This window comes from Egretta garzetta, unplaced genomic scaffold, assembly GCF_000687185.1.
Source record: "Egretta garzetta isolate BGI_Z169 unplaced genomic scaffold, ASM68718v1 scaffold72, whole genome shotgun sequence".
Lineage (NCBI taxonomy): Eukaryota > Metazoa > Chordata > Aves > Pelecaniformes > Ardeidae > Egretta > Egretta garzetta.
This window is the reverse complement of record NW_009259032.1, coordinates 3,004,213-3,025,030: the sequence shown is the minus strand read 5'-3', so window position 1 is coordinate 3,025,030 and position 20,818 is coordinate 3,004,213. Positions and strand designations below refer to the sequence as shown.

The 20,818-nt window shown below is 41.6% G+C and overlaps 1 protein-coding gene across 1 annotated transcript in view; it reads left to right on the top strand.

Moving 5' to 3' along the window:
• Window positions 1-17,335, top strand: part of LOC104122619 (melanopsin) — a 37,749-nt gene extending 20,414 nt beyond the window's left edge. The window contains exons 4-11 of the mRNA XM_035890345.1: window positions 34-237; window positions 645-816; window positions 2,625-2,780; window positions 3,919-4,026; window positions 9,827-10,001; window positions 10,765-10,851; window positions 12,548-12,697; window positions 16,946-17,335. Of these exons, the coding sequence (XP_035746238.1) occupies window positions 34-237; window positions 645-816; window positions 2,625-2,780; window positions 3,919-4,026; window positions 9,827-10,001; window positions 10,765-10,851; window positions 12,548-12,697; window positions 16,946-17,335 (1,442 nt within the window). The remainder of the gene's footprint in view (window positions 1-33; window positions 238-644; window positions 817-2,624; window positions 2,781-3,918; window positions 4,027-9,826; window positions 10,002-10,764; window positions 10,852-12,547; window positions 12,698-16,945) is intronic.
• The last annotated feature ends 3,483 nt before the right edge of the window (window positions 17,336-20,818 follow it).

The following is a 20,818-nucleotide window of genomic DNA, read 5'->3' as shown; positions in this document are numbered from 1 at the left end:
AAAAATCCCTGACATTGCCATTTTCTGCTTCAGGCTGTGACTTGTACGCGTTCTGTGGGGCGCTCTTCGGAATAACCTCAATGATGACTTTATTAGCTATTTCTGTGGACCGCTACCTTGTGATCACTAAGCCCCTGCGATCCATACAGTGGACTTCAAAGAAACGCACCATGCAGATCATCGCTATCGTGTGGCTGTACTCGCTGGGATGGAGTGTGGCTCCGCTCTTTGGGTGGAGTATGTTGGCTGCTCTCTCTCTCTTCTAGCATTCCCATTGTGGTCTGCTTTAGCCTTGCTCGGGGTATGAAAAAATGAGATTTTTGATAAGTTCTCTGGTGGATGCCTAGCCACCGCCTGATAGTTTGCTGTCGTACCGTGTGTCCGCACCTACTGCAGTGCAGATTGCCTCCTCCTCTCTGCCCCCAGGTTGTGTTCAAGCAGAACAAACTGCAGTCTATCTTAGAGTCTGGCAATCAGGACCACGTGTGCACTTGTATCCTCTGACCACACGTATACTATGGCATGCATAGCTCTTGAAGACCATGTATACACTACAGGGTTTATTTTAATTGCTCGCTTGTTGGATCAGCAACTGCGTGAGCTTTGGGTGTACGTGTAAATAATGTATTCCATGTATTTCATAGGTTCCTATGTGCCTGAGGGCTTGATGATATCCTGTACATGGGACTATGTAACCTACTCCCCTGCAAACAGAAGTTACACCATGATTTTATGTTGCTGCGTGTTTTTTATTCCCCTGATAATAATATTCCATTGCTATTTATTTATGTTCCTGGCTATAAGACGTACTGACAGGTAAGCAATGTGGCTGAAATAAGTAAATCTCCTTTTTCTTGTATTAGAAGATTTTCTCAATTTCTTTGGCTGCAGAAAAATCTGAAATTAAAATTAATCTGAATTGAAATTGGAAATAAAGAGGCAGATCATTAACAGCTGTAACTGGAGAAATATTTTTGCCAGTGTAAAAACTGGAATGGATGTATGTATTCTGGAGTAGGGAAATTTTTTTAGGGAAAGAAGTCTCTGGTGGTTCTAATCTTAGCCCAGAGTGTGGTAATTAATCAGACGCTTTGATAGCTTGGATTATTTGTATTTCACATTTGCAATACAAGGAACAAGGTCTCTGTGCATTCCAGCACAGTTTTCAGCCCCAAGGGATGATAAATAGCATGTAGCAATGGAGGCATCATCTGCCTTTGAGCTGCTCTGTAAACATATTTAGTCCTAAGTCCTCATATTTTTTGACAGTTTTATTTAAGGCAGGCATCCCAGAAAACCTTGTGGCTCACTCTAGCACCACAACTGCACGCACAAAATCTGGCTGTGCTTGTTAGGACACTTCTTCTTCCCCAAGTTCTTGGTCTATGTTTGAAATAAAACATCAGCAGGGTGTTAGATCTGTAAAGTAAGTTCATTCTGTCCATTTATTTTCTCCTAATGAGTACATGACTTATCTTTGGTCTGATCCAACACCAGCTGAAGTTGTGAGTCCTTCCCACTGCTCGCAGTGTCATCAGCTCTGGAGGCTTTTCTCCGCGCCTATCTGCAGGCACTTGTTGAAGTCATTTGGCTTCACAAGGCTAAATTCCATTTTTACAAGCACGTTTAGCTGTATGCCAAAATTGAAGTTCTTATTGAGCTCTATTTTTGGCCTTGGTTTTTACTGTGCTTTGTGTATGGTTATTTGATACCAAGCGAGAAGGAGCAAAGAATGCATCTGTAAAACAATGGTGTGCTGTACACCCATGAAGCACAGTGGCCACAAGTTTTTTCTATGCCTTTTGCTCACCAGTACAGTAAACTCACTTTATAGGTACGTTCACATTGCAGCAGGAAGCAGTATCCTCCTGGCTGGTAATTACTGTCTTCGGTCTGAAATATATCTTCATTTAACAATGCTGCTACATAAAAATTGTTATTTCTATGCTAAACTGTACAAAATGCTAAGCCATATAAAATAATTTGTTTAATAAAGTGCGACATGTTCGTCTGATGTGAGAAGATAATTTCATGGGTCGATTTTAGGCAAAAATATTAGGATTGCCTCTCATACTCCCCACTGAAAATACTCTTCTCCAGTGAATAAACCTGCAGGAAGTAAAAATGATCCCTTAAGCATTTGGGGCCAGGTTCCTCAGAGCAGTCAGGGTATTCCAGCACATGCTACCTTGTGAGCTGGAGTTTCTGCAAGCTGTTCCTCCCTCGATAAAGGAAAAGCCATTAGATTGGATTTTGCATCCAGCTGTGCCTTTGCTTGCTCCACCTCTGAGGGCAATGAAGGGCAAGAAATACCAATTTCTTCACCCTCCCAACCTGAAACCCTCCTTGTGTCAGGATAAGGAGATGGCAATCCCATCCTGTAATCCCAGGGGTTCTTCTGGCTCAGTTCCACACGCAGTCGAAGCTCAGGCAAAACACATTGGGATAACTTTACTACATTAATTACCTCCTAGATTTTAAAATATCAGAGGACAAAAGAATAGTTAGAGCAGGGAAAGATGACATCTGCTTCCTTTTGCATATTGCTGAGAATGCATTAGAGATAGTGTGCCTTGCTTTTTCACCCTCCTGCTGACATATCTGTATTTTTCCCCCCCTTACAGAGATGTTCAAAAGCTAGGGTCCTGCAGCAGGAAATCCTACCTCTCTCAGTCCATGAAGAATGAATGGAAACTGGCAAAAATTGCTTTTGTGGTCATCATTGTGTTTGTTTTGTCCTGGTCTCCATATGCTTGTGTCACCTTGATTGCCTGGGCAGGGTAAGTGGAAACGTAATCCAAAGAGCATGGGTTATTCTGAAGTATGATTAGTACAGTCACTCATAAGAAATGGATCTCCCTTTGGAACAGGTATTAAATAGTTATTATATTAGGGGTGATACTGCTTTCTTCACTGTATCCTTGTGGATGAAGCCAGGAAAGGGGTTGTCCATGTATTACAAAACCATTCTGACTTTTTATCTACATTTTTGGTACACGTTGTTTCCTCTCCCCCATGATACTTTCTTTGAATGAATTGGAGGGGTTACCTCTTTTCTCTCCTAATACCTGTTCTCTCAAGAGGTTTCCACCATATATACTACTGCCTCTGACAGGGGGCAGAAAAGAGGTTAAATTCCCAGTCTTCACCCCTGAGCTCCCATCTTTCTCCAACTGCCCTCTGCTCCAAAGGGACCTGTAGTCTCATCAGCACATGTTCTTGATTTCAAGGTCAGGTTGGACAGGGCGTTGAGCAACCTCATCTAGTGAAAGATATCCCTACCCATGGCAGGGGGGTTGGACTAGATGATCTTTAAAGGTCCCTTCTGACCCAAACCATTCTGCGAGTCTATGATATTGATTGTGATTATCCTGTGCCACCATTGATCACACATGACTGACTGTGGGAGCTTAAAGCCAGGAGGAGAATATTGGTTTCAAACCACTACTAGTCCTCTCTTCCTTCTGCAGTGTTTGCAGGCGAGTCACTGACACCCGGTACTGTGCAGCACGGATGTTGCTGATGGAAGTTTTTTAGGTTTGATTCTGGTTTCTTTTTATCGCCATTCCTTTTCCCCAGATGGTCAACATGGGGGTTGTTTGAGGTTTGGTGGTTTGGTTAGGTTTTTTATGCCTAGTGTAGAAACAGGGAAGGTGATTCTTTGTGTTCCTGGTCATCCTCAGATAGATAACTAATTGCTTGCATGTCTTTCATCTTCTCTGAATAAATGAAATGAAGCACACGCTGTCAAATGCAAGCCTCTCATCTGAGCAAAGAATGCATTTGAATGAATTAACGTTTCAGGGGTATTTCTTATCAAGAGATCACAGCACAAAACCAGTCAAAAAAAACTGTTTTAGTAATTTAGTATTAATCCATGGCATAGCTGTGTGTCTAATGTTTTTTGCTTTATTTTAGTCGAGGCAACACCCTAACACCATATTCCAAATCTGTGCCAGCAGTTATCGCCAAAGCTTCTGCAATCTACAACCCCATCATATATGCAATAATCCACCCAAGATACAGGTACAGTAAACATATAGGTATGTGTATAACTGTAAACACAAATGTGTCTTTTTTACAATGGAACAAACTACCCCCAATCCCTCAGCCTCACCCCATGCGATGCTCATTCCTGCCCTGACCACCCCACCCACCCCACGATGGGATCCGGATGGTCAGACTCTGCACCATGTCCACTTGGTACAGGGCATGTGGAGCTCCAGACCTGGCCTCAGGGGTGGCCAGGAGAGGGGAACAGTCCCTCCCTTCCCCTTACTTCCCCCTCACAACGCTGCTCTGTCCCGTGGAGCTGCACAACACCGTGACTGGCAAGAGGTGGAGATGATGCTCAGAGTCATCTTTTGCCATATCAGGGACGGCCACTAAAGTGCACTCTCCAGACAATAGGTCCCAACCAGCGAGGTTCAAAAAGCACATCATTACCAATTTAAGAAGTTATAAATGCATATGTTCAAGGTTTGGTTTTCTGAAGTGCTTAAGTTATTCTCTTCACACCAATGTCAGTACTAATGTAAAGAAGTTGCTGGTCTTTGGGAGAAGCTCTGTAAGAAGCAAGCAGCATTTTCATAGAAGTTCTGTGAAAAGCGAGAGTTATGGAAAGCCAATAATCCAGACAGAGCTCCCTGCAAATGAGAAATACTTCCAAACATACTGAAAATACTGCTTTTTTTATTAGTGGGCTTGCTAAGTTGGGTCAACAAGTATTTGCCTTCAAAAAATAGAACAGATGTCTCTGAAATACTCTACTTCGTGGAAAGAAGTGTCTTCTGGTGGCTCAGGTTTCATATTTGTTTCATTTAGTTGTCTCAGGCAAAAGTTTTTCCCTTTACCTTTTTCAAAAATATTAGCTTTGACTTAAAAAAAAAAGTTTTACACTACACTAATGTGGTTCACTGGGCAAAATGTGATGCTGACCACTTGTCTGAAACACTTCAATGTTTTTTGCAGAATTGAAATATTTCTGAACCTATGCCTTCATAAGCAAATTATTCTACATTTTCATTCTACTTATTATTACAGATCTCAATTACTGTATACTTTAAAAGAGAAAACTGTGCCAACCAGCACAATTTCACTAACAAATACTCCAACACTACCCAGTCTCAAGAAGCTGTGTGGTTAGCCAACTTTTCTTGCCTTTTCATTTCCTTCTCAGTTCCCTCACAGCCAGTGAATGAGTTTCTGAGCCGAAAGGTATGAATTCTGCTTTTTATCCAGGCCCTCTGACTGCAGTAAGGTAAGGGATAGAGGGTATAAAGATAACTGGTTCCCACAGGTTAGAAAAGTGACAATGCATTGTCAAAAAAGATTTCCATACTGTCGCTCCGATGGGAAACCTATAAGATTAAGTGAATAGAATGATAACTTAATATACCGTAAAAGACTCCTCCAAAGAATCAGACACCTTTCCCTTGGCAGAAGAAGTCCCATCATAAACTCCTTTAGTAACTTCTTTAGAGCACCCCAGTTGATCTCCAGAGACCAGCTCAGCCTTACCCAACATTTAGGGAAAGCATGTGAAGGAATCACCTTGCATTTCAGAAAGGTCACCTGCTCTTTGAGTTAGGTAGGACCTGGAGGCATGTATAGTATGGACACATCAAAAATTATTGTATCTTCAGTCATGTGGTCCTAAAGGAGTTACAAAGTACTTTTGCATGGGAATAAGCTGCCGTGGTGTTCTGCTGAATGGTTTCAAGCAAGGACAAACTTGCCCTGCACTTCCTAGACACTACGCAAGCTAAAACTTCTTTTTTGAAGTCATCATTTTATTGAGAAATGTCCTCTCAGCTTCAGCTGAGAACCATGTTCTGGAAAAGTCAATCACTTCTATTAAAAATTCTATAGTACTTGGTTTCCAAAAGTCCAGCAAAAATAGGTTTTGGGGGGGTTGTTTTGGGGATTTGTTTGTTTGTTTTTTTATTTAATGTAAGGAAAGGAATACAACTCCATTGTGTTCTCAGCCTTATCTCCAGTATCAGGTGAGCTCCTAAATATTTTTTCCCCCTTTACGACTCTGAGCAGTGTACACAGAAGCAGCTATACCTCACATAGAAGATATAGCTCAGAGCTTGCAATTTCCTTCCATAGCTGCACATAATGTGTTTTTGAAACATTGGCAGTGAAAAATACTTCATTATATAAAAGGAGAAATTCTTGTAACAGAACTGTTATTCAGTATAGCTCTAGATTTTTCTGCAAGTCTTTCAAAACATATCTACCACAAAGGGATGAGTGTCAAAATTTTGGATGAAACATGGGGATGCCGTGGTGATAAATGTGATAAATGTATAAATGCCACTAGATGGCGGGGTTAGTCGTTAGTATGAGGCTTGTTCTCACCCATGAAGAGTAAAAGCTGCTAGGTTGTATTGCCTGAAAACTAGGATTTGGGAGCTGGAAAGAGACTTCATTGGTTTGAATGTCTGATGGGTGAAGGTGTGATTGTAAGAACAGTTAAAGCTTCTCAGAAGGCTGGTGGATATATACCCAGAAATGGTGAAAACATATTCTGTTTGAAAATGTCTGCAATTGCAGCTAACACTGTTTTGCATCTTCCTAAAACCCGAGTCTATCTTTGGTTTTGAAGGTTGTAGAGGATTTTAGGTTATAATAAGAGAGTGACTGCTCTCCAATGGCTTGCAGAAGTTCAGTGAGAAGATTTGCATGGCTGGCTGACACATTATCAACCTGGTATTTTTTTCTGACCAAAAGCTATTGTGTTCACTGATTCCTTATGTTATTTTTGCAATATTTTTGCAAGAGAGTGTTTGCAAAGCAGATACTATAGAGTGAACTGCTTCAGTTAGTGTTTTTCCTACCAGCATTGGCTTTTCCAAGTAAGATTGGATTAAGAAAAAGGTTGGAGTCCACAACAGCATTTCAGAGACTCTTAACATGTGTGTGGGGGGGTGGATTTCTTGCTTCTTAATTAGTCTTTCTAGACATATCAACAAGAGAAGTGTTGATGCAGTTGTTTTGAAGACATTTTAGAGACTTGGTAGCCATCCAGTCAGGAAAAGAAATAATGTTTGGTCCCTTGCAATGAATCAAGCAGGCAGTTTTAAAACTGAAAAAGCAGCTACAGTACGCCAACAAGTCAGCTGGTGAAAATGTGTTGGCAGGACCGATTTTGCTTGAACAGTGGATAATGAATATGTATGTAACGATCAGGGTTTCTGGATAATTTCCATATCTTCTAATAATTCACATTATATATGTCTTGAAAGTAATTTATCCAATGACGGATAAATGGGCCAGACTGTTCAGACCCAAGACTTAAGAGTTTGGCGGGGTAAAGAATCATCATTTTGTATTGGAAGTACTGAACTGAGTTAAGTCTAAGTTCTTTTCCAAGCCTTTCTAGAAAGAGGCACCTAGAAATCAGGATCTAAAGAGTTCAGATGTGGCTCAAACCAATTATGTAATGCTACCAAAGCAAGTTGCTTTTTTGCACAGAAAATTGCTGTTGCTGCATCTTCGCACCCCAACAAATCAAAAAAGTCTTTTTGTGGGGTTTCCTTACCCTAAGTGATGAAAAAGGACACATTGCAATGAATGTAATTGAAAATGTAATAGTGGCTTTTGTGTTAGCGTTCGGCTTTTAAGAACTGAGAGGTTAATGGTTATATACCCCCCTGCCCACCCACTCCCCACCAGTGTGAAGGAGAAAACCACTTCTCTCCCTGATAGGTATCACTGGAAGTAACACATGTGAGTGAGTAAGTAAGGAAATGCATGGAAAGTTTTGATTTGTGAAATGCTGTTTTGCGAGGAAGAAAGTTTTCACTTCTTTAAAAACCTGTACTTGAGCTGTAGAGAGCATCACTTAGCTGTTGTTAGAGTTATTACAGAAACTTCCTTAGATTTTGGAAGTTTTAGGTTTTATTAGCATTCTTTCATAGGAAATGGGGAAATTCTGCATCTCCATGTTTCCAAGTTGCTCCCAAGTGAAGCACAATTTTACAACAATGGTTCGTTCAAAACTGCTCCATCATAAATAAATGAATAATTGTGAATAATTTTGATTTGCAATATTTTCTCAAGAAGTTGTTTGCTGTTACTACATATTTGTTGGGTGACTTTTATTTTACAGGATTATAAAAATAACATCAAATAAAGCACCTCAGGTTAAAACTCCCTTCAAAATCCATACTTTCATCTCAGCCCATAAAATGTCCCTCAACAGTCCTCCCAAATATTAGTAAAATTGAAACTCCGGTCCCTCAAGATGACAAAAATGTTCTTATGTTGTCCTTGAAATTTCACCATCAGACATACATTTCCTCAACCTCCAGCACGAGCAGGACTCTGCATGAATTCCCACTTAATAAACAGGATGGTATGTTCTACACCAACTTGAAGTTATTTAATAGTTTACAGCCCCAGGTAGGCTGTGAGAGACATCAAAAGCTACATCTGTGTCTGAGGGAAGTGTTTCAGCTTCTCCGCTGGGGAAAAGAGCCGGCAGCTGCTTTTTCAGCACCAGCCTGAGGTTTTCAGCGTGAAAATTAACTTATGGGGGCTTGGTGTTTTCTCGTGTCCTGTAAACTCTTGCTGATTCTCAACACTTTTTATTTTCTGTGCAGCATTAGCTTTTTTTTTTTGTTTTTTTTTTAATCCAGCATCATGTGGGCAGCCTCCTCCCAAGCACTGCACCCCCAAGCAGCTTAGTGGGGCTCTGCCAGCTTGCCGGCAGCGTCTTGGCAGAATCAGGAGTGATGGTGTGGGCAGAAAGCTTTCTTCGGTCCTTGCCTCCCCTGTAGGCACAGAGCTGCTTCTTCAGCTGCCTTTGAAGCTAGAGAGGAAAGGCACATTAGTGATCTCGTTTCAGAATCAGGTCTCCCGAGACTTTAACATGTGTGATCATTTCTGAGAATAGAAATGATGATTTAAAATGCACTAGTTATTCAACAAACCTGGTACTGCAGAAGCAAAGATTTTACCATATACATCCACTTGACTTGCTTCTCAGTGTAAAGGCGATATAGTAACATCCTCCACTGAACCCTAAATCCCACGTACCAGTTGTTTTCCATACACCTTGCTGCTGCCTCACTTCTTGACTTATTCATTTAGCTTTACACCAGTATTAGCTTCATCTGTTGGGCTGAAATAATGGATGGGTGGCACAGGGGAGGTGTTATAGCAAATGCATTGCCCTGCCAGTCCTTGGTGGCAGGGAGGAACAAAGCACAGGGGGGGCTCTTGGGCTCCATGAGCGGCCAGGGCCACGAGGAATAGACTCATAAAACCATTATTGAGATTATTATGTAATGAATTAGGCAGGTTTTGAGTTCTTTGGGGCCCAGATCATCCTCTGTGCTTGTATGGAGTGTTAATTCCTGATAGGAGTTTCCAGGAGCTGCCATGGTACAAATAAACTGTATCCGATTCGTCTGGCCCTCTCCCCCTTCCTTTTTTCCGCTTGTCCTGCACCTTTGCACAGAGAACACCTTCATACCAGCTAACCTGAAAGTTTTCTGGGTTAACCTGTTAACTAAATCAGAAGCAATCATGGCTCGTCAAGATATTTTCAATTCTTACTACTTTTCCATGCAGCTCTTCCGTGCGTGTTTTGATCCGAGGCCCAGAAGCCACCTGCTATTTTCCTTTCAGCCTGTTGAGTAGTTTCCACTAGATATACCATGCTGTTTCCATGTAGACTTTCAGACCTCCTCAATCAAAACAGAAGCTGTGCTGAGGTTATGGAAAGAGTCGGTGCTTTCACCACATGATTTTCAAAGCTACATGATCAATGTGCTATTTGTCAGGTTTTTTTTCTTTCCCCATTTTCTTTCAGAAAAACCATCCACAATGCTGTTCCCTGCTTGAGGTTCCTAATACGAATATCAAAAAACGACCTCCTGAGAGGCTCCATAAATGAATCCTCATTCAGGACCTCTCTCTCCAGCCATCAGTCTCTTGCTGGCAGGGCCAAGAGCACTTGTGTTTCATCAGTTTCCACTGGAGAAGCTGTAAGTCTTTTATTGTCTCTGTGAAGGAAAGTGAGTATAATGTTTCTCTGACTCCCAAAATTAGCAACTCTATAAATACATATTCAAAATTAGGTAATGGAAAAGAAGGGGCAGGGGGGAGTGTGTAGATAAATTTTGGGGGTTATATGAGGTCATTTCCGCAAAGCCTGTCTGGCAGTTCATGCATGATGTTTTTTTATCAGAAAAAGCATCCAGGCCAGCATATCTGCATGACTCAGATGCTTACTTAGGACCACTTAGCTTAAAAAGCTACTTCTTAGGAGAGACCTGGTCTAGAAGTGTCAAGCTTTTTCTATAGTGTTTCATAAAATATGTCTGCCATAAAATTTCTTTTAAATTATAACAATAAATGGAAGAGTGAAAGGCCTCTCTTATCCTCGGAAAAGCCTTTTTTAGCATACTGTTTTTCAGATTTGAGCCCGGGTGAGTTTGAAGTGTGTGATGAGACTCTTGTGGAGTGTGACACTACTGTACCACACCACACAGCACAAGGACCCCCAAACTTGCTTGCCTAGGCTCTCACGGTCTTCAGGGCATGGGGAGCACTTTCATGTTTATCTGGTTGCTGCTATATTAGGGTGAAAGACCTTAATGAGATAGGAAAAAAAAGAGTGACTCATTTTGTATGGGCTATGAAATTTAGCATTTGGTTCTTGAAGATATGAATAAATGCATAAATATTTCTGCTGCAATGTAAACAAAAATGAGAGAATATATCCTGCTGTTTTAATTCCATCCACAGACCACTGATTACACAATGATGCATGACAGTATCAACTGTGATGATTTCATAAACTGTAAAATGCCCAGATTGTCCTTGCAATATGAGGTTAGTATATGCAACATGTCAATGTCCTATCATAAAAAAAAATAGTATATTTTGTTTGGGATTGCTTAACAGCTTGAGCAAACAGAGCACCCCACATACCTGTATCTCCCTCGAAATCATGGGGACTACTTGTCTGCTTATGCTGGTGCTTCATTCACTGGTTGTAGATAGCATGTGTGGTGACATAGAAATATGTTGACATAGTTTAAAACAGGGAGGCTCCTCATTTACTTATTTCCAACCTTTTTTGCGCCTTTTACCTTTTAATTTTCCTTGACTTAAAGCTTATTCCTAAATTCTCTCCCCATTAATCCTTTGTTTGATGTCAAATTAGGTAGTTTCTGCTGGATCGCCCATCCTGATCCAAGAAGCTTTCTGTTCTTCACTGTTGGTCGCTACTTGGTTTTCGTTCATTGGGGTTAGCAGGTTATGGTGTGTGTTTGGTTGGGGTTGCTGTTCAAAGGGATGGGATAATGTGGGTGAGAGGCTTCAGACTTTGGCACAACTTTGGCTCAGGAGTCTCAAATAAAACACCTGCTGTCAGCTACACACAGCACCGTATTGTGCTGAGTTGATGCAGCCAAAGGTATTTGCTCTTGGGGCAACCGGCAGCTCTGTCACTGTACAGATTTTAGCTGAAACAGCAGCTGCTAAAACAAAAGCTAAGCTCAATGACTCTTGCAATGACAGCAACACCCAGTGAAATTTTGGGATGCTCCAACAAACTATCGATGGGCAGGAATGACAGCAGCAACACTGTAAAAGATGCAGCTGCTGCCACCAAGACTTTCCTCTGTGTATGTGTGTAGGGACCCAACATATTCGTGAGCCACATAAAGTTGTGTTTACGGTTTGATTCTACAAGCCAGGAGAAATAAACACATGGCAACACATAGATGTATGAGCAAGCTGATGTTGTGGAATTATGCACTAGCTTCCCACTTGTGTGGAGTCCTGTCTGTCTGTCTGTCTATCTATCTATCTGTATATCCGTAACTAAAAGCTGGTGTGGAAAATAGTGGAATGATCTCATCACTGATAATGAAAAAGTCACCACAAAGTTAGGGATGACGGATGGCCTCTGCCCAAGCCTGTAAATGGAATGGCATGGTTGCAATGTCACGACTGTGTTCCATTATTGGCATGGTCTTGGAAAATCCATGCAGAGTCCACCCATTGCCTCCCATCCCCCAGTGATGGTTCAGAGAAGCAGCAAGCTCACGGGGTTTGAGAAGCCCTGGGTGTTCTGGGTATCCAGCTGGGAACTATACTAATGTGGTTTTGGACCTGTGCATGTCCACAGTTTTGGAGCAGCTGATAGTCACACAGAATGCCATAAACCATATTAAACTGATTGGTTGTACTTGCTCCCATTTTTAGACTTCAGGTGCTATGCAGGTATAAGCATTGCACAAGCAATTCGATAAAAAAGGCAGAAAAATGTTCTGGTGAAAAGAGATTAAATAATTCTTCATTATTTCAAAGTTGTTTGTTGGGGTTTTTTTGTTCAGAAAAATAGCCCAGGGTAAGTGACAAGATTAAAAACCAATCCTCTCCCTAGGGGAGTTTTGAGCAAGACCTGTGTTAGAACAGGTCCAGTTTTCTACAAATGTGCATAGTTTCTGCTAGAGTTCAAGAACTTTTAGAATTTGAGAAAGGATGTAACTGTGTGAAATCCTTCACCATTTGTGATTAGACCTGGAGCGATGTAGAGCTTGACCCCGTAGAGCCAGCTCTTAAGAAACCGCAGCCTCGTCGAAGTCATTCTTTCTCAACCAGCATGAGACAGGAGAAGAGAGACCTGCTCCCAAAGACCTGCAGCTGCAATGCAGCAACTGCAGAAAAGGTAAGGAAAAAAGCCTCTGCTGGGGATTCTCCATTTTACTGCTAGTCTTGCTACAGTATGCCATCTCTGGAATAATAATTCAGCCTTTATACCGATCTCTTTCATCTGCAGGCTTTATTTATCCCGATTCCAATGTCCTCTTCAGCCTTGCTGTTATTTCTTTTTTTGTGACTAATAAGAATGTCAGTAATGCCTTAGTAACTTTTTTCACTGATATGTTGCCCATTTTTGGAAAGCCAGCATCAGCTCATAGCTCTAAAGCTGCATTATAGCACAGTCAGTAGCACCAAATGTAAGAAGTTGACTTCTTTGCCTCTTTGCATGTTTATCTACCCCAGCTCTGGTTCCTCCCATCCTGACCCTCACGTCTACATTGCGGCAGCCTCCTTCTATTACAAAGTCAGGGCTGCAAAACAGAGTTTCATGTGATAGAAGCCACCCTGTTTCCTCTCTTCAGTGTACATTAAAATGTTTTATTTTTGTTGAGGGGGAAGACGAGAAAGAAACTCCCATTTCTCCCTAAGGGTGGGAGAGTCTGGCAGCTGCCACCCTTCCCTCACTGAAAGAGGAGACGGTGAGTACTCAGCGCATCTTCTGTGGATGCATCACATTAGTTGCCCAAACCACTGCGGTTTGGTGTCATGTGGTTGAGGAGCACTCAGTTCCCTGAGGAACTGCTGAGGACGGGAGCAGTAGGTCAACCGCGAGTCAGCTTCTGCCAGAACAGTATCGCCAGTTTCAAAACAAGGATTTGTATGGGTGGCACAATGTCAAGCAGATATCAGTGCTGCATTTTCAAGAAAAGGGAGAACTTGCAATCCCCTGCCTGTGGCTGGACTGAGTAGCACCCACTTTTTGACAGAGGCACCCTTTCATGGGGTTACTCTAGTGTGTGTAACCAAATGCCTGCACCTTGGGCAGCTACAGCATCTGCTTCTGTCCCCTATGCTCCCTTCCAGCTCTGAGGCTAATTCTCTACAGACAGCATATTTTAAAGCAGGAGCTGTTCTGGAAATTTCCAGCCATCCAGTGACCCAGTTCCTGCATGCATCTGCCCTGTCTTCTTTCATGTGTCTCCTTAAGGTGAAGTCCTGAGAAGCATTGGTCTTTTCCTGTAACCGTTATGAATAATATTGATGGAAAAACAGTGGCTTCAAATGTGGTAGAAGGGCAACATGGGCTCAACTCTATTACCCACCTCCACCGCTCTCCACCAGTAGCCCGGTGTGTCCAAGGTTGTAGGCAAGTGGCAAAGACAAGAGATTGTCTCCAGGTGCTGGAGAACCACTGGCTTTTGGTCTCACAAGGAAGTAGATGGAAAACAAATCTGAGGTGGTTGCATAAAAGTGTTCAGTAGTACAATAAATATTTCTGTATTCTGCAATTTAGTAACTGTGTAGCCCACAAAAAGGCTCAGACACTCTACTCTGTCTTTGAAAGACATCTGCTGGATTATTTTGACAAATAACCTTTAAACAGGATACCTTCACGCCGAGACTTTCAGCGGTGTTCACTGAGATGCATGGAGTTTATTTGCATTGAATATTCAAAGCATCACTTGCTTTTCTCTATTTTCAGCAAAGATTCCTGTGTGGTGTGAAGCTCCTTTGAGTGTTAGCTAAACGCATGAATATCCATTCTATCAGAATAAATACTTATCAAGCTCAATTAGAGTTTCGGTATAAGGCCACCCATTTATCCTTAAAAAAAAACCCCAAACCAACCAACCCTAAAGAAACCCCACTGCATTTTTAGCTATTTATTTTAAAGTTTTAATAGCATTACTGGATTGTCTATGACTGAATTCCAGTTATGGCACTTCCAAAATTGCTCACTGATGGAAATACAGGTGTGAATTTGGTGAAGGGTCACCTAACTTTTTGATTTAACAAAATATGATTTTTATTTTTAGGAAAAGAATCTTACACTTTCCTTCGCTTTCTTTAAGATCATCTCAAAAACATCTAAAAAAATTATGTACCCCTACATTCTTTTCACTGACTGAGATCAGGTCTCCTTAATGCACGTTGGGTTGCCAAAAAAGAAAAGTCATCCCTCAGGTGGAAGTAACAGAGCCAGTCAGTGTCCTGGGCTCAGTGCTTTCCAGGGCATAAAAGCACAGGGGGCTGTTTTCTGTGCTGCCCCAAAGATACGATCCAGCCCCATGACTTATGGCGGTTAGTTAGGATGGTTACAGACTTGAGGTAAATTGACACCTGGAAACCTGGCGTGGCGGTGAAGAGGGCTTTTTGGAAGCATTAAAATGCAGGCATGTATTATGAGGATAACATAGGGTTGGATGCCTGATTTCAAAGGACAGTTGCCAAGTGTGCTCTCTGCATTCCGGTTTTGTGTCAAGGGAATTACCTGGCATGAAAACTATTAAAAAAACCCCTTGGAAATGGTGTCCTGCCCACTAAGCCATTTCCACAAGAAACCCATCCTTCTGCTGTGGTGAAAAGAGCACTTGAAGCAGGGAGGGGTGGTTTTAGGTTCTGGGTTTTTTCATTCTATTGTTTTTGTTGATTTGGAAGAACAGACTTTTCTCCTCTGTCAGGGTGATTTAAACCACATTGTGTTTCCCTCCACTTGGGTAGGTACAGTGGCTGGAGAAATCATTATCGATAGGGACTGGTAAATGATTCCTGCTTGGGGAGTAGAATCACATTATCTTGCAGTATGTACCAGTATCTAATTTTAAACCCAGCCTGACAGAGAGATTGGGTGGGGAGAGAAAGACCAAAATTTCTGGGGTTGATTTAAAAACAAACAAACAAAAACCCCCAAACAAACAAAAAAACCCTCCAAACACCAAAAAAACTCACAAAATTTTAGTGAAAACCAAATGTGTTTGGTTTTCTGTCTGTAAAATCAGATTAGACCTATGCTATGCAATAACATGTCCTGCCAAACTATTTGCTAACTCTGAGGAGATGACCCCTAAATCTTAAAAACCAAACCAAACCCAAAACCAACCAAAAAAACCCTCCCCTTTTTGATTTAAGGAACTCTTTAGTTTGTCAGTATAAAGGCAGTATCACAAGCCATGGACTAGGTGGAGACAAAGTGGGCTAGAAACTGATGTAACATTTTTAAAAGATGTTTCAGCACCAAACCCCTATAAATCCATGGGAAGTACATGCCTGAATGCTTCAAGACGACTAAATTTGAATTAATGAGGTTTATGACTTGCACAGGAATATCTGCAATGGAGGAAAAATTTTACAAAACTATTATGGGAAGCTCAAGCTGTGGAGCTAATTAACACACGTTACAATCATAGTAAGAGAAATAAATAGAACTATAACTCTGAAAGATGCTTTATAACAATTTGAGTACAGCTTAGTCATACTCTGAATTCCATTAGACTTCCTGAGAATACACATAATAATGAAGTAAAAACTGCATTTTACTTTAAATGTTGATTTTCCCCAAGAAGGGGAGGGACTTCTAACTTCTCTCTATATACGGTACAGTGATTTTATAACCTTAACTGTCATTTCTTAAAGAAAGCCAAAATTGATCACTCGTGTCTTCAGTTGCCAGTGTATTTAAATATTAACTAACACTTTCAAAGCTTACTTAGTTTACTCTGGTTTTGCATACTGTGCACGAAGAGTTATGGAAAGGTCACAGGGGAGTTGCCATCAGGGCCAAGTTAGAAATTAAGAATTCCCTCAAAATATGCAGATGGGAAATGGTTAGCAAAGCTAACTGGTTTTCCCTTCTTTGTTGGTGGAAGTAGTGACCAACGTAGAAATGCAAAGCCACCCACTGCCCTGAGGCAGTACCAGGAGCCATTTGGAGACACCATGATGGATATGTCACAAGGATGATGAAACTTAGGCAGATAAAGAATACAGTGTGCTTGAGTCTTATCTGAGATCTATTCCATGACAGAGAAGTACAATTATCCAGTACCTTGAGATGTGTTAAAAATGGAGAAATCTTTTTTTTTTCCTTAAACATAAAATAGGCAGATATAGGACTAGGCTTTTCTTCTCTTCTTTTTTTCTTTTTGGTCTCTGCTGATATTTAAGCGTGTCTTTATTTTGCTTCCTTTAACATCCTGCTTTGCAAGCTGTAAATGTTAACACATCATGATTTTCCCTCTTCCTAGTCAATGATTCAAGCATTTAGAAACTATGACTGGTGACTCAATCAGTGACTGGTGGTAATGAATTTCAAACAGGGGGTTCCATAGCCATATGCTGTAGGACAACACTAACGCTTATGCCTCCGCTCTAGGTTTCGCTCTCCTCCTGCTGTTTGGAGAAGGTGCTTGGGCAGCCAGCCCTGCGCAGCCCCCCCGCAACACTTGTGACCAGCTTCCTGCGAGCAGCTTCTCTGCCTGTGGGTTTGAATAGCAGCAGCATCAGCAGAGGAGGAGACTCAGGTGCTTCACAGATGGCAACTCAAGAAAGTCAAGTTAGCCATGTCCTGGGCTCTATCGTTAGCAATACAGTCCCTCGCATCATCATCATTCCTACCTCAGAGACCAACCTATTTCAAGAGGAACTGGAAGAAGAAGAGCCCGAATTATTTCACTTCCATGACAAAAAGTGCAATCTGCTGGACTTGGAAGGGCTTAGTTCATCCACAGAGTTCCTTGAAGCTGTTGAGAAATTTCTATCATAAGTTTGTCAAAAGAAAACTTTCCGGTAATTATTTTCTTGGCATCTTCTCCACTTAATTATACCAAATAACCAAAGCCTTGTAGGTTAGATCATCAGACTTTTTGTATGTTTATACAGTAGTCACTAGGCAGCCTTCAGATTTATCTTTGTCCAGACCAGCTCAGGCATGGAAACAGGCTTTCTTTCAGATTGTGCTGCAGGAAATGAGCAGTGGAAGATCTGGCAGCATGATCAAGTGGCATCAGCCGAGTCGGCCGCCTGCTTCACGGGGCCCTGATTTGTAACCACAGATGGGGGTGCCAGCAGAAGGAAAAAGACTGAGCGAGAGCAGGGGCAGCTGCTGAATGTTTCTGCTACCTGCACATGAAGCAGCATTCCTGGTTTGGCAGCTCTCTTTCGGACGGTGATGGGAAGCACCGCGAGACCACAGCTTCCACCAGTCCCAGCCGTAACACAGATGGCTAGACGATCTGAACTATCTTTTAATCAAATTATTTTCAGCATTTTTTGATTGGGTTTTTGGGTTTTTTTTGAATAGGCAGCTTGCTAAACATAAATAAACAAACAGATGGTATAATTGGGGAGTGACTGACTGCTTGCTTTTAAAGTTTAGTGCTAGAAGTCTGGATTTTACCTCAGCATTAGCACAATCACCTGAATGTTGAAATGCAAAGCGCTATGTGCTAAAACATACACTGCTAACCTGTAGAAGCACTTAAGAGCACCTTCAGAGTTACAGTCTTGATTAAATCTGTATGGTTCCTAATGAGTCTGTGATTAAAAGGGTGAATGTTCACAGCTGGTTTGACAAGTCACCGACAAAAATAAAGCCTTGGCTGCTATATATCACTTGTCTCTTCAGAGGAGATCCTTCTCTCCTCCTCTAAAATGACCCAGCGAATGTCTTCTCCTACAGGTCGCTTACCAGAGGCCTTCAGAGCAGGTAAAACATCATCTCGGGGCGAAAACTCCACAGTATCGTGTGTTTGCTACAGGATCCACAGTCACATTGTTATCTGTGGCTACTGATTGTGCTTATTTCATCTGTGCTTCACGTTACGGCTCAGGCTCACAAGGCCCTCCTAGCATTTTATTCCTAAATGCATTCTTCCTTTTGTTACTCATTTTCCCTTTTTATACCATGTTCTCCACATCCTCCCTTTCAGTCTCAGATTTTCAAATGTAGACAGCAAGTTGAACTGTATTGTTCTCCACATAATGTCAGTGTATCTTAATAGAAAGCAAGTGTTTCTCTGGATATAATAGTGCAAATATTTGGTTCAGTGAGTCTAGTAGCATTCAGACATCCAATGTGAGAGTCAGAGTTTATGTTCATAGTCTTGTTTTATTCCCTTGACTGTATCCTAGATTGTGCAGAGACCACTGAGAGCATTTCCAAGTTTTGTGTATGCACTGGCTGGTCTCGAGCAGTAATTTCTCTTTTCCTGTTCTCCTGATGCAAAACACAGATGGAAAGATGGAAAGTGTAGAGGTTTTTTTTTTTAATTATTTTTTTAATTACAAAAGAAGATAACACGAATCTTGTTTGCAGCTAGCTAGACAGGAACACCACTGAATAACAAACTAAAACCCAAAGCAGTGCAGGAAAGGAATGCCTTCAAACTAGCAGACCTGAGGCTTTGCAGGGTGTCAGCATGACAGACCTTTGAGAGCATGCAGATGCTTGCTTTTGGTATAGGCTCTGCTCTTTTTAGGGAAAAAAAAAACCAACTTCTGGTGAGTTACAGAGGTGATTGCTGAGACAGGCTGCCAATTGCAATGCTAATGTTCTTACTGCTGCTATTATGTGAGGTGCTCTGCTGTCTGGAGACCTTCATGAGAAATGAGGCCAACATACCTCCTTACCTTGTGGAGAAGGGGAGAAGAGGGTGACGGAGCCACGTCATGTGTGGCTGTGGTACCTGCAGCCGGGCTGCTGGAGGCTGTGTCCACCAGGTGCCGGCTTTCCTACCAGGGCCAGGCATCATGCCAAGTTTGTCTGCAATCAGTTCGGCGTATCGAAAGGCAATTCCTCCATTCGAGGACTGGTGCAGTGAGCCGGCAGCATGGGGCAGCTGCCGGGGACTGGGACGGGGACGTGCTTGCCTGCAGCTCCTCGGTGCCAGTTTTTTTATCCAGTGCGTGGTTTTGGCCACAATGAGCAATGAAATGTTAATTAAATACAATGCTAATGGAAAAAGGGGGAGCTTTAATCCTAGACTAAACATGCTGTCCTGCCACCTCTGATTCTTTTCAATTTTTTGCTGAACCTGTCCTCTCTGATTTGTCTTTTTTTTTTCCTACATCAACTGTGCAGTCAGTGACCTTACTTCTTGCATTTAATATCCTCATCTGCTCTATCTACTTTCTTCTCAAGCCAGATGTTGGGAAGCAAGTGTTCTTATAAGCCTTCCAAGTCTTATATTTGACTTCTACTGTTGTAATTACTCTAATAACAATAAGGAAATGCATTTGGTGTTCTGAGGTATAAAAACATCCCCTGGAGCAGATTTTGCACTCAGATGTTAACAGACTTCTACTGGTAAGACTGAAGGCAGGCTATTGCTGTAGTTTCCCCGAAGGGATGAAGAAAGTGAGACCTAAAGTAACAGTCAACAAACTCCTCTGTGTCCAGATAAAGTTTTGCATTCTACTTGTTAGCCTCCAAGGTGACTTTCCAGTGATCTCTTGCATATGTGCTGGTACTAATAAAGTGTCTCAGAAAACTAGCGGGCTTGACGTATGTGCAAAGAAGTGTTTCACTTTCATACTGTTAATGTAATATACTATTAGTCCCGTTGCTTCTGCAGCTGATGTCAAGATTACTGTTTACTTCAAGTGATGTAGGCTAGAATGCCAAATGAGATAGAAGTAGAGAGATAAAACATGGAGTTGTGTGAAATATCAGATAGACTTATTACATTCACTGTGAGATTTCTGAAGAAACATCAGTCACAGAGTAAATGAATCTTAAATTGGCTACCACAATGCAGAAAAATTTTGCAAACCTCTCTTGCCACATTAGAATAGACGGGGCACATAAAAATGTACAATATTAACTGTTGCTTCCCATTTCACAAAGGAATGTATTGGTTCACTCAAATAAATAAAAAATTCTCAGGAGTTAAAAAACTATCCATTGCTTGGTTTTCTTATTCAATCATTAATTTCACGAGCCAGGAGGAGGAATGAAAAATTTGCATCAAAGCTTTTGAAACCTGTGCTCTGATCCAGTGTATAGTAAGTACATATATAACTTTATTTACATGCACAGCTCCTTTCAAGTCTTTTGGACTGCTCACGTGCAACGAAGCACTTGCCTACTTAAGTGCAGAGCTTCTAAAATTAGAGTTCACTGGCCTGGCAAAATCTGAAGTTGCTCAGCAACTTCTGAAATACGATGACTTCAACTGGGATGTCAGGAATCAGGCGAACAAAGTTGGAAAAAATTAACCAAAGTCAAATACATTAGAACCGTGACAGC